General features: G+C 39.7%; 1 protein-coding gene across 1 annotated transcript; it reads left to right on the top strand.

The window, feature by feature from the left end:
- The first annotated feature begins 10,578 nt into the window (after positions 1 to 10,578).
- Positions 10,579 to 12,279, top strand: LOC138768683 (piggyBac transposable element-derived protein 4-like). The gene has a single exon (XM_069946634.1). The coding sequence runs from the start codon at positions 10,579 to 10,581 to the stop codon at positions 12,277 to 12,279; it is 1,701 nt and encodes a 566-aa protein (XP_069802735.1).
- Positions 12,280 to 14,058: the final 1,779 nt, after the last annotated feature.

Genomic DNA, 14,058 nt, shown 5'->3' with positions numbered 1-14,058 from the left:
TATATATGTATATGACTGACGTGAAAGGGTTAATATGGAAACATTTTCTTAGTAAATAAGGTAGTATGTTTGGGAATCAAGTCTTTTGCATCTACTTGGAGGTTTCTTGCTCCCCCCCTTTCCCCCGCACACTTTTTATTATAAGACAAGGTTTGGCCCTCTGTGTGCAGGGATAATACTTTAATAATCATCACAAAAGGTCAGATACAGCTTTGTGCTTACTACGTCTTTTATGATTCTGTTTGGAAAAGTTAAAGTATCCCTCTTGACTCCAGACTTGGTCTTAAAATAGATCTCTTGGCAGTCAGACATATGTCTTACTGCTCGATAGAAAACCGTGTTTGTTTGGGCTTGGCTGCAGTTATTTGACTTTGGATCTGATGGAGGGGGAAACAAAACAAACATGAAAAGAACATACACTTATATAACATACATACAAAAACATTAAAAAAGTAAGACATTCCATGTAAAAGCCATGGAATGTATGCAATAATTGGCAATGCACAAAGTATTGTATGTCTTGCCAATTACCCAGTATCCATAAGGATGTGGCCTATCGAATGTACACTTACTGTAGTAAGGAGTAAAGCATATGATGCATAAATGGGGAAGTTATCGGAATTGATGGTGTTGCATCTGTCTTTTTTTTAACCCCTTAAGGACCGGGCTAACTTTCGTTTTTGCGTTTTCGTTTTTCCTCCTTGTGTATATAAGGCCATAGCACTTGCATTTTTACACCTACAGACCCACATGAGCCCTTATTTAGTACAAGAACTAATTGTAATCCGCAATGACAGGCTGAATTTTTCCATAAAATATGCTGCGAAACCAGAAAAAAATTAAATGCGCAGTGAAATTGAAAAAACAACAACATTTTCTTCATTTTTATGCCGTGTGTCCTATGGAAACACATACTTGTTATATATGTTCCTCAAGTCCTTACGATTACAACGATATGTAACATGTATAACTTTTATATTATCTGATGGCCTGTAAAAAATTAAAACCATTGTTAACAAATATATGTTCCTTAAAATCGCTCCATTCCCAGGCTTAAAGCGCTTTTATCCTTTGGCCTATGGGGCTGTGTGAGGTGTCATTTTTTGCGCCATGATGCATTCTTTCTATTGGTACCTTGATTGCGCATATGCGAGTTTTTGATCGCTTTTTATTCCAATTTTTCTGGATTTGATGCGACCAAAAATGCGCAATTTTGCACTTTGGGATTTTTTTGCGCTTACGCCGTTTACCGTGTGAGATCGGGAATATGATAAATTAATAGTTCGGGCGATTACGCACACGGTGATAGCAAACATGTTTATTTATTTATTTATTTATTTTTATTTGTAAAATGGGAAAAGGGGGGTGATTCAAACTTTTATTAGGGGAGGGGATTTTTTTTATTAATAAAAACACTTTTTTTTACTTTCACTTACACTTCTATATACACAGAACTGATCTCCCATTGAGATCAATCCTTTGTATATAATAGAGCAATGATCCATCAGATCATGGCTCTATTATAATGGTCTGCAGCAGACCATCTGAATAGATTGCCGAGCTGGGAACAGCGTCGGAGCGACGCTGAGCCCCGGCCGGCTCAGTACAAGTGATCTCCCCTCCGCGATCACATCGCGGGGGGAGATCCCCCACTAGACACCAGGGACAGGGGGCACATATATTATCCAAATGCAGCTGTCAGCTTTGACAGCTGCATTTGAATAGTTAATTAGCGGGCCGCGGGATCGGCCTCGCCGGCTAATACCCGCGGTCCCTGGCTGCACATAGCAACCGGGGACCGCGGGCTGCAGAGAGGGCTCACGCCGGGAGCCCTATCTGTTTACACTTAACGGCCGCATGACTGGTATACCCGTCATGCGTCGTTAAGAGGTTAAAGGTCTTGGTCTTAATTAGAGATGAGCGAGCATGCTCTTCCGAGCTTGGTACTCGTTATTACCCGAGTATTAGGGTACTCGATAGTACTGGATAGAGATGAGTGAATAGTAATAGCCATTCTATCGAATACTGCACTATTCGAAAGATTCGAGTTCGATCGAATATGTGAACGAATATTCAAATCTAAATTAACTTTACTAAAACAGCTAAACAATTGTTTAGCTGTTTTAATAAAGTTTATGCTCCCTGGGAAAGGAGGGAAGCAGTATTACAGGGAACAGTATTACCGGCAATAGTAATTGCCAGCAATAATACCACAACCTGTAATAGTTAATATTTAATTAATAAAGCAAATTTTCGTTCTAATAAAGCTGTTTTTGTTGTACAATAGCATAATTAAAACAAATCAATGCTTTTGCTCTTAAATATACTGTTAAAGGGGTTGGCCACTTTATAGTAAAATAGTTAGTTCAATGTACAGTATTAGACAGTGTACTCACTGTATATACTGACAGCAGCTCCCTGTGTACCTCATAGAGCTAAAATCAGACTCCCCACCTCCAGGCTGTGCTGCCCTGCTCTGTGGTGTTTTGGTCCATAAGATTGCTGACATGGAGAAGCATGTGACCATGCCTCACCTCCCAGTGTCCACCACTGTGCCTGTATATATCTATGGAGGACACAGTGGACAGGGCCTGGTCACATGCTCCTCCATGTCAGCCATTTTATGGACTGAAACAAAACGGAGCAGGGCAGCCCAGCCTGGTGAAGGGGAGTCTGATTTTAGCTCTATGAGGTACACAGAGAGCTTCTGTCACTATATACAGTGAGTACACTTAACACTTTGTACTGACCTATTTTACTATAAAGTGGCCAACCCCTTTAATAAAAAAAATAAAATAAAAAATAATATATATATATATATATATATATATATATAAATATATATATATATATATATATATATATATATATATATATATATATATATAATGTATATATATATTCATTTATTTACAGTATATTTAATGGAAAAAGCATGTATTCGTTTTAATTAAGCTATTGTACAACGAAAATAGCTTTCTTTGAATGAAAATGTGCTTTATTAATTAAATATTAACAATTACAGAGAGCTGTATTATTGCCGGCAATTACTATTGCCGGTAATACAGCTCAATGTAATAATTAATACTTTACTTAAATTAAAACAGCAAATAATAATAAGGGGGTTAGTGTCAGCCATTTTATACCGGCTAACACTAAGCCTCGACTTAGTAATGTTTTTTTTTTTTCTATTAGACAGCTTTAACTACTAAGTATATATAGTAAAGAAATAAATACAAAAGAAGGAAACTGGAGAGAAAGGAACGGCTGCACATCCCATCTATGGCTGATACTAATGCCGCTTGGCCTATATTAAAAATCAACACCAGAGTGTCTGTATATGATTTGATCAAGCCATAATAGCCCCGTGTACCAACATGCAGGTCCTCTGGTTCACACGGGTCCCTACGCTATACTCCACACCATGTCGGTCAGTGACCGCCACTCCCCGCAAAGCCATTCCATGGCCCCTCTTGACTTAAGTGACCCCCATTCCTTGCTGATATGGGTGCAGTGCAGGGGCGGAGCATTCTACTCAAACTCCGATGTCTAATCTTCGCCAGTTCCCGGCACAATGAGCTCAGTGTGCCGACTCCGGCTCCTTATAAATCAAAATGTTTCTTCTAATGTTGCTATTGTGATAAAAAAAATTGCATAATTAGAATAAATATTTGCTGTTTAAATTAAAGTAAAGTATTAATTAAGTATTACATTGAGCTGTATTACTGTAATTGCCAGTCATTGCCAGTAGAGATGAGCTGTAATTGCCAGTAGAGATGAGCGAACTAGGTTCGGGTTCGAGTCCATCTGAACACGAACGATTTGCATTTGATTAGCAGGGGCTGCTGAACTTGGATAAAGCTCTAAGGTTGTCTGGAAAACATGGATACAGCCAATGACTATATCCATGTTTTCCACATAGCCTTAGGGCTTCATCCAACTTCAGCAGCCACCGCTAATCAAATGCCGAAAGTTCAGGTTCGGGTGGACTCGAGCATGCTCGAGGTTCACTCATCTCTAATTGCCAGCATTAATACCGCTCCCTGTATTAGTAAATATTTAATTAATAAAACACATTTTCATTCTTATACAGCTATTTTCGTTGTACATTAGCATAATTAAAACAAATCAATGTTTTTTCAATTAAATATACTGGAAATAAATAAATATATATACACTACCGTTCAAAAGTTTGGGGTCACCCAAACAATTTTGTGTTTTCCATGAAAAGTCACACTCCTTTACCACCATATGTTGTGAAATGAATAGAAAATAGAGTCAAGACATTGACAAGGTTAGAAATAATGATTTGTATTTGAAATAACATTGTTTTTACATCAAACTTTGCTTTTGTCAAAGAATCCACCTTTTGCAGCAATTCCAGCATTGCACACCTTTTGCATTCTAGCTATTAATCTGTTGAGGTAAGCTGGAGAAATTGCACCCCACGCTTCTAGAAGCAGCTCCCACAAGTTGGAATGGTTGGATGGGCACTTCTGGCGTACCATACGGTCAAGCTGCTCCCACAACAGCTCAATGGGGTTCAGATCTGGTGACTGTGCTGGCCACTCCATTACCAATAGAATACCAGCTGCCTGCTTCTGCTGTAAATAGTTCTTGCACAATTTGGAGGTGTGTTTAGGGTCATTGTCCTGTTGTAGGATGAAATTGGCTCCAATCAAGCGCTGTCCACTGGGTATGGCATGGCGTTGCAAAATTGAGTGATAGCCTTCCTTATTCAGAATCCCTTTTACCCTGTACAAATCTCCCACCTTACCAGCACCAAAGCAACCCCAGACCATCACATTACCTCCACCATGCTTAACAGATGGCGTCAGGCATTCTTCCAGCATCTTTTCATTTGTTCTGCGTCTCACAAACGTTCTTCTTTGTGAACCAAACACCTCAAACTTGGATTCATCCATCCACAACACTTTTTTCCAGTCTTCCTCTGTCCAATGTCTGTGTTTTTTTGCCCATCTTAATCTTTTTCTTTTATTGGCCAGTCTCAGATATGGCTTTTTCTTTGCCACTCTGCCTTAAAGCCCAAAATCCCGCAGCCGCCTCTTCACTGTAAACGTTGCCACTGGTTTTTTGCAGGTACTATTTAATGAAGATGCCAGTTGGGGACCTGTGAGGCATCTGTTTCTCAAACTAGAGACTGTAATGTGCTTATCTTCTTGCTTAGTTGTGCATCCCGGCCTCCCACTTCTTTTTCTACTCTGGTTAGAGCCTGTTTGTGCTGTCCTCTGAAGGGAGTAGTACACACCGTTGTAGGAAATCTTCAATTTCTTAGCATTTCTAAGAACAAGAATAGACTGTCGAGTTTCAGATGAAAGTTCTCTTTTTCTTTCCATATTGAGCGTTTAATTGACCCCACAAATGTGATTCTCCAGAAACTCAATCTGCTCAAAGGAAGGTAAGTTTTGTAGCTTCTGTAACGAGCTAGACTGTTTTCAGATGTGTGCACATGATTGCACAAGGGTTTTCTAATCATCAATTAGCCTTCTGAGCCAATGAGCAAACACATTGTACCATTAGAACACTGGATTGATAGTTGCTGGAAATGGGCCTCTACACACCTATGTAGATATTGCACCAAAAACCAGACATTTCCAGCTAGAATAGTCATTTACTACATTAGCAATGTATAGAGTGTATTTTTTTTTAAGTTAGGACTAGTTTAAAGTTATCTTTATTGAAAAGTACAGTTCTTTTTCTTCAAAAATAAGGACATTTCAATGTGACCCCAAACTTTTGAACGGTAGTGTATGTGTATATATATATATATATATATATATATATATCACACGAAAATCCAAAGTACTCCAGCATAAGGTGAAAAAAGGTGGTGGTTTATTACAAGAATGTGCAAAAACACAGGATGCAACATTTCAGTTCTCTCACAGAACCATTTTCAAGCTTGATAATGGTTCTGTGAGAGAACTAAAACGTTGCATCCTGTGTTTTTACACATTTTTGTAATAAACCACCACCTTTTTTCACCTTATGCTGGAAATAAGCTATTGTACAACGAAAATAGCTTTATTAGAACAAACATGTGCTTTATTAATTAATTATTAACAATTACAGGGTGCGATATTATTGCCGGCAATTACTATTGCCGGTAATACAGTTCCCTGTAATACTGCTTCCCTGCTTTCCCAGATGCATTCCAGAGGTGTTTGCATCACTTTCTAAAGATGTCTTGGACTTGGTGACCTCCGATTCGTTGAATCTTAATTTTCAGGTCCCAAGGATTTTTCTCCCATAGACTATAATAGAATTCGATATTCGTTCGAATAATCGAATATCGGGAGCTATTCAAATAGAATCCAATCGAATCTAATATTTCATTATTCTCCCATCTCTAGTACTCGTTACTCGGACAAGCATCTTGCGATACTCAAGACAATGGCCTCTTCCTCTTCATGTTTGGCGGCTTTTTCTCAGCCAGTCATCATGCAGGAGAGTCTTTGGGAGCTAGTAGCATCACGTGGGACCCATACATGTCAATAGTAGCGATTGTTTGGCCAGATCAGATGACCCTGCCATATAAGTAATTATCTGGGGCCGGCGGTGCTCACGTCCGACGCAGGCTGAAAGAGATTATGGAGAGAGCTGCTGTCTGTCAGGGAGAGCGTTAGGGAGGGAATTAGTGTTCCTGTAGGCAGGGATAGTAGAGAAATAACCCAACAGCCCTTGTAAGGGTTTAATTTTTTTTTTTATTACTCCAGACTGCTGGCTGGGACTTGCAGTGCAGCTACCACAATTTTAGCAGCACACTGTGGTGATCGGCTGTTGGCAGAAAGAGGACAGCTGGTGTTGCATACACACCCCAAATAAGTCGTCAGTACTATTATATTTTTTTGTGGCTGGTTCTGCTGCTGTTGTACATTGTATTGCTGTGATTTGTAGTACAGCTGCAGAGAAACTCACTGCTCATTTTCCTGTGTAACAGGTGGCATACGCTATATACAAAGTGTACACAAATGCTGCAGAGTATTACATCACGCAGACTATACAAGGGTATACAGTAGTGATCAGATACCAGGTGTACACAGATGCTGCAGATTATTACACCCCACAGGCTATAGAAGAGAATACAGCAGTGATCAGATACTAGGTGTACATAGAGGCTGCAGAGTATTACACCCTGCAGTCAATAGAAAAGTATACAGCAGTGATCAGATGCCAGGTGTACACAGATGCTGCAGAGTATTACACCCACAGACTATAGTAGAGTATACAGCAGTGATATCAGATACCAGGTGTGGCAGATGCTATAGAGTCTTACACCCTGCAGACTATAGAAGAGTATAGAGCAGTGATATCAGATACCAGATGTACACAGATGCTGCAGAGTATTACACCCCGCAGAATACAGAAGAGTATACAGCAGTGATCTGATATCAGATGTACACAGAGGCTGCAGAGTATTACACCCTGCAGACTATAGAAGAGTATACAGCAGTGATGTCAGATGCCAGGTGTACACAGAGGCTGCAAAGTATTACACCCTGCAGACTGGTCACACAGTCTGGTTGGTTCATATGCTACCTCTGTTTTAATGGTTCACTGTGTGATCACTGCCATGCTGTTGCCCAGAATTTGGCATAATGGTGCGATTAGGCAGCCCCAGAGGCATCCATGCATGCTGCCCCTGCTGTTTCCTGTCCATTTCCATGGTGTTTCCATCATTTTCTGAGGTTGACAGATTTTCACACAACCTTACCTGGGCCGAGCTTGGGTCCCCTGAAAAAATGCTCAAGTTTCCCATTGACTTCAATGGGGTTCATTACTTAAAACAAGTACCGGTAAGTATCGGGAAATATTTGTCTCGAGTAACAAGCACCCGAGCATTTTAGTACTCGCTCATCACTGGTCTTAACCAAAACTGTGAATTATATTGTGTTGCCTAAAGGAAAATCCCATCTGTATACTTTTATGTTTTCTCAGATGGTGGCTAATTTGTTGCATTTTTTCCATGTTTGGATAATTAATTGGGAAAGGTCATACAGGAAGATATCAAAGAATGGATCCAATGAAGATACAAGCTGGCATGCTTTAAACAATAGCTGACCTTAATGTATCATTGGAATTTTTTTCTGGAATTCTTCCTAATTTACTTTTCTTGAGGGTCTGTCAAGGTAGCTATTTGGTCTGTGTTCTTGTCCGTGCTAGTATGGTGTGCACCACGGAGATGTGAGCAGATGTAGAGTTATTGATTTTAAATTAAGCCTAATTAAATCTGTGACCCAGTTCATCCAAATGATTGTTTAATCCTTGGACCATTTTTAACCTTCTAAAATCTTAAAATATTTCCCACAAAATAGCTTTGAACCTGCTTTATTTGGCCTTTTGTTTTTCAGGACTCTTCAGTCAGGTGAAATCATGAGGAAGGTTTTCTATTAGATATAGTGTTGAGCGAGCACTAAAATGCTTGTTACTTGAGTCAAGCATTTTTCAACTCCCCATTGAAATCAATGGGAGACTTGGGCATTTAACCAGGTCCCCCGTGCTTGTTCCTTTAGGCTATGTTCACACTGCGTACGGGTCCGGCCGCATTTCGTACGCCGCCGTACATGTGCGGCTGAAACTACGGGCGTAGGAAAAAAAAACATGCGGCCGGATGAGTACGAACCGCGAACATACGCCCGTAGTACAGTTATGCTTCCCTAGCTTGTTTCGAAGCGATCTGAGGCAGGTCATTTACTTGAAAATCTTCGCCCAGCCCCGTAAACCACACAGAACCTTTTGGATCGAAAAATCAAGTTCAATTTGGTTGAAATAAGCTCTCCGTACGGGACCGCATGAAATCAACATTTCCGTCCTCAAACAATGGTCTTGTTCATTTTTTTTACGATCCGGCCGTAAGCTCATATGTAGTGTGCACTGTGCAGCCGTATATCGTATACTTTCCAGCGTACGCATTAACCTCAAAACTACGGGCGAATATTCGCGGTTCGCACTATGGCCAGAAACATACGTAGTGTGAACATAGCCTTAATGTGTCAAGTTTTTGTAGGAGATATATATGAAAATTAGAATGACAAAATTCAATACATTACTGCACGACACTTTAGAATTCTGGGGGTATGCCATCAATTGACAGAACAACAATTGACGGAGTCAAGTTTCTGAATCCCGAAGCGGGATACAGGGTGAAAACCTAGAGGGCACTTAGATTAGTCCCAAAGCCAAATTGGTTAAGTGGCACAGCGGTTCGATTCTCACTGTCTGTTACAGTTTCAGTGCTGAGACCCCCACTGCAGGAAAGTATTCATTCAAGCGTTGTTCCCCTATATAGTCTCCTTGTTTGCATGAAATGGGCTCAGCTAAGCGCCGCTTTTTCCTTTGTTTTTGCAATCGATCGACATATCTATTTTTTAATGACTGAAACAAAAGAAGTCATGACTTCTGGTTGCTAGGTTTTCACTTTGCCTATACTCTTCACCTGGTCCAGAAGTCACAATAACTGTGGAGGGCTTTGTAGAGATTATATTTACTGAGAACTTTATTTGTAGCCTATTATTATTTGTGGATTAGCAGCTTGCTCTTATTTTTATGGCACATTCTGCTTGATGCATATCCAAAGATTAAGAAACTTGAAACTTGTCCTCCTATAAGCAAGAATACCCCTAACACTAGGATATAGGTAACACTGTGAAAATACTGTGTCTGTTGTTCCGATCTTAAAAAAAGAATGGTACTCCTCTATGCATGGGCTAGTGTTCGAACATTATTCTTGGTGATAAATAGAGATGAGCGAACCTAACCATAGGCTGTATCCCAGTTTTCTAGGCGTTCCTTGCGCTGTATCCACCTGCTGCACGGAGCAAGCAGACAGCGGGATTAACCCTAGAATGCGTATTGGGGGCCTTTTAGGCCCCCATGCTTACTTTTTTGCTATTATCTGCAAAATTACTTAAGTTAGAATTTTGAAACTCCAGGTAATCCTCAAGTATGTCGTTTTTGGTAATATCCAGTTGTTCATATAATTTTTTTCATAGGCATTTCGGTGTAACAATGCTTTTTTTGTGAAAACCACATCTGTACGTGTTGGGGGCCTTTTAGGCCTCCATGTATATTTTATCATTTTCTCAGTAGTGTTTGTGTCTGAAGTTACTTTATTTGTACTCAGTAATGCTGGTGGGGGGGCCAGGGTGTGGATAATGCCATATGAGGATGTCATGTGATTTTGTGAGGGAGTGGTAATCCCATGACATCATCTCAGGTCCTTCGGAATACAGTAATGAGCTGTGTATAGAGTAATGACGACAGTATACACTGTGAGCTAATTGTGAAGTACCTGAGATAAGATAAGATGTTGAGAGGAAGACTGATTCAGTTTCAGTTTCTCTGATTCTAAGAAGCCTGCAAATGGTAAAGCTATTGAGCTAAAGACATCCAGAGAATTGTACACCACCTAAAATAAAGTATAAAAGGTAAGAGCTGCTGAGGGTGAGAGGAGGGAGGGGGCACATTACCCTTACAGTGTGTCACACACAAGCAAAGAGTGGACAATCTTGATTTTGTTCATTGTTTTTTTCATAGTTTGCTAACATCTAGTCAGCAATGGCGCAGTCTTCCACCAAGCATCTGACTGACCAAGAGATTGAAGCAATTATGTTTCAAAGTGATGATGAAAGTGAACTATCTTTGTCCGATGACGAGTACCTGCCACCAGAGAATCAAACATCCTCAAGTGATTCTTCTTCTGATGATGATGAAGAAGTGAATACAGTGGATCCTCAAGAAGTGATAAGTAGAACATCCAAAACGAATATTTTTTGGGACAGTAAACCTACATTAGTCGGACGTACTACAATCCATAATATTGTGAGACAGGCTCAAGGAGCCGTGGGAAGTCCCAGGTACTTTTCCCCTAAAGACGTATTCTGTACTTTTTTTTCTGACAATATGGCAGAAGAGGTCCTTTTATGTTCAAACCTAGAAGGAAGACGTATTGCTTCTGCAAAAAATAAGTCCTGGAAAAATATCTCAAAAGAGGAACTTTATGCATACATTGGACTTTTACTGCTGGCAGGAAGTCAAAAATCGTATGATGTTCCTATACGAGAATTATTTCTGGACCCACTTTCTGATCCACACTATAAGGCGACAATGTCAGTGGACAGATATGAGGAAATTAGAAGACATATTCGATTTGATGATAAGCGAACACGTGCATTGAGGTTTGAAACAGACAAATTAGCCCCTATCAGTTATATTTGGAACATATTTATCAAAAATTGCACCAAACTTTACAATCCTAGTGCTAATGTTACAGTAGATGAGCAACTTGTACCGTTCAGAGGACGCTGCAAGTTCATACAATACATGCCCAGCGAGCCAGCCAAATATGGAATCAAAATCTTCTGGATGTGTGATTCGGCATGTTATTATGGCATAAATGGCGTAATCTACTGTGGCAAAGAGGTTGGTGCACCAGCACAGAAGGATCTGGGGTCTGAAATTGTCAAAACTCTTGCTGTTCCAATATTCAGTTCAGGTAGAAACATTACCATGGACAATTATTTCACCAATGTTGAACTAGGCAATTTTCTGCTTCAAAAACATATTACACTTGTTGGTACTATCAAGGCAAACCGCCGAGAAATTCCAGAAGCACTGAAACACAATCGTCAGCGAGCACTTTATGAGAGTGTCTTTGGATTCAATAACAAAGCGACTTTGGTATCTTACAAAGCAAAGAAGGAGAAATCAGTGATTTTACTCAGTACCATGCATCACAATTGCAGTATTGACAGCAATGACAGAAAATTAAAGCCAGAAATCATCCTGTATTACAATAAAACTAAAGGAGGTGTAGACAAAATGGATGAGATGGTGGGAGAATATTCATGCAAGAGGCAAACAAAACGATGGCCTGTAGTACTTTTTTCAAATATGCTTGATGTAGCAGCCCTGAATTCATTCATCATTTATACAGAAAATCATCCAGAATTCCATGCACGGAGGAAGGACAGGAGACGCCTATTTTTGAAGGACCTTTGTCATGAGCTTGTAATGCCTCACATGATACAGCGAAGTGACGTGAAAGGCTTGATAAAGCAAACTAAAGAAGCAATGAAACGGTGTGGCGTACAGTTTCAGATGATTCCAGGGCCAGGAGAAAGAAAAAGAAAGCGCTGTTTCATGTGTCCAAGAAACGTAGAAAGGAAAACTGAGAGATTTTGTTCAATTTGTAAGGAAAATGTCTGCAAAGAACATTCTTCCGAAAAAATAACTTGTCAAAATTGTTTGGAAGACTAATAGAATAGAAAAGAAACATAATAGAAATGTAGCTGCAGCTAGTTTGGTATAGAATTATATGCGTTTTTTCATGTTTGTGAGAAATTTGGAAAAAAATAATTTTTTTGGTTTTATTTGTGAAAAATTAGTAAAATTTTGTTTACTAGTCATATTTTATTTAGCAGTTTTAAAATAAACTTGTAGAAGTTTTATATAAGTGTGTTTTTCCATGTGATTCGCATGGGGGCCTAAAAGGCCCCCAACACGTTAATATGAAGATTTCTGATGTCACGCATTCTAGGGTTTGCCGAGATTTCTGGTTTGTACAAACCAGAAATCCGGCAGGTTCACTCATCTCTAGTGATAAATTCTAACACCAGCATACAGGGAACAGGGACTTTATATGAGTTCAATGGGTAACACATAAAAAACAGACTAAGTAAACACAAGTCTAAAGTGAGATGTAAGAGCCTCTTGATGCCTATATGATTTTCATATTGAACAAGAATATATGTCTCAAGTCACAATTTCAATTTATAGAACAAGTAAGTTCAATCTGAAAAGAGGTGGTTAGATCAAATAGATGTTATTACACACAGTCATGGCCATGGTGGCTTCCCATGCTTGCGTCACCACTGCTGATGCACCTGCTCCCCCCGCCGTGTCTTGCAGGCAGATGCTGGAGCCCACGTGCAGGGGTCTGGCGCCTTCATCTCTTAAGTCCGACTGGGCATCTTACCATCCCACACTCCTGCTCTTCTCCGCTGCCGGCATGCACGCCCCTGCCCCCTGGGGCACTCTGGCTCAGTTAAGTTTAAAGAGGCAGTATGCTCTTAATTGGTCCTTGCTCCTAGAACTGCCCCTATAAATATCTGACCCTGCCCTGAATATTGGGTTAAACTCAAATCTTAACAAACTTCATTAAAACAGCCAAAACTATAGTAGCTACAGTACTCAGACTATAACAGAAGTGTAAAAAAAATTGGAAAATCTCAATTAAAAAAAAAGAAATCAGCCAGTCAATCATCCAATTTCGGCCATGTACAGCAGTGGACCTTGGTGGATCAGTGGCGTAATATTAATTTTTTCTCCAGGACAGGAGTGGAGTGTGACCACTGATTATGTAAGGCGCTAGTTATAAGCATAACATTTAGTGTAAAGTGCTTTTTTTAAAGCAGTTTACAGCTCGAAAGACAGCAGTTTTTAGAATGTTTTTCACACATTTTCTTCGGTCCTTTTTTCGGCACCTAAAATGAATGGTTTTCAAATTGCATAAAAGCATTTGGTGTAGCAAAAAAATAACTAGCTAACTAACTAACTAACTAACTAAATAGTTAAATAAATAAAAGTGTGAAAAACTGTTTATAAAAAGGCTAAAAAATAAACCAAATTACAGAAAAATGTCTGAAATTGTAATGTTTGAGAATGTTATGGCAAGCCGGGAATAGAGTTCATTGCACAAATCCTGTTCTACTGCAGGCACCACAGCACTCATGTGCCTGGCCTCTATGGCAGGTACTGTAGATCACTGTCAGGGGCGTAACTCGAAATGGCTGAGCCCCATAACAAACTTTTGATTGGGCCCCCCAGTCTTCTCGATTGACCACTAGAGATGAGCGACCTTTTCAAAAGTTCGTTCTGACCGGACTTCCGGATTTTTTTTTTGAAAAGTTCAGTTCGACAGAATTTCGTATTTCTTCGGATTTCATAATTTAAAGCATCTATATGATACGGGAGTAGTGTATTTGGTTGAATTTAGGGCTCTAAATGTCAGTAACATCATTATCTTTTCAATATCTC

Source organism: Dendropsophus ebraccatus, chromosome 12 (genome assembly GCF_027789765.1).
Source record: "Dendropsophus ebraccatus isolate aDenEbr1 chromosome 12, aDenEbr1.pat, whole genome shotgun sequence".
NCBI classification, from domain to species: domain Eukaryota; kingdom Metazoa; phylum Chordata; class Amphibia; order Anura; family Hylidae; genus Dendropsophus; species Dendropsophus ebraccatus.
The sequence above is the reverse complement of the archived record's forward strand: the minus strand, read 5'-3'. Positions and strand labels throughout refer to the sequence as shown.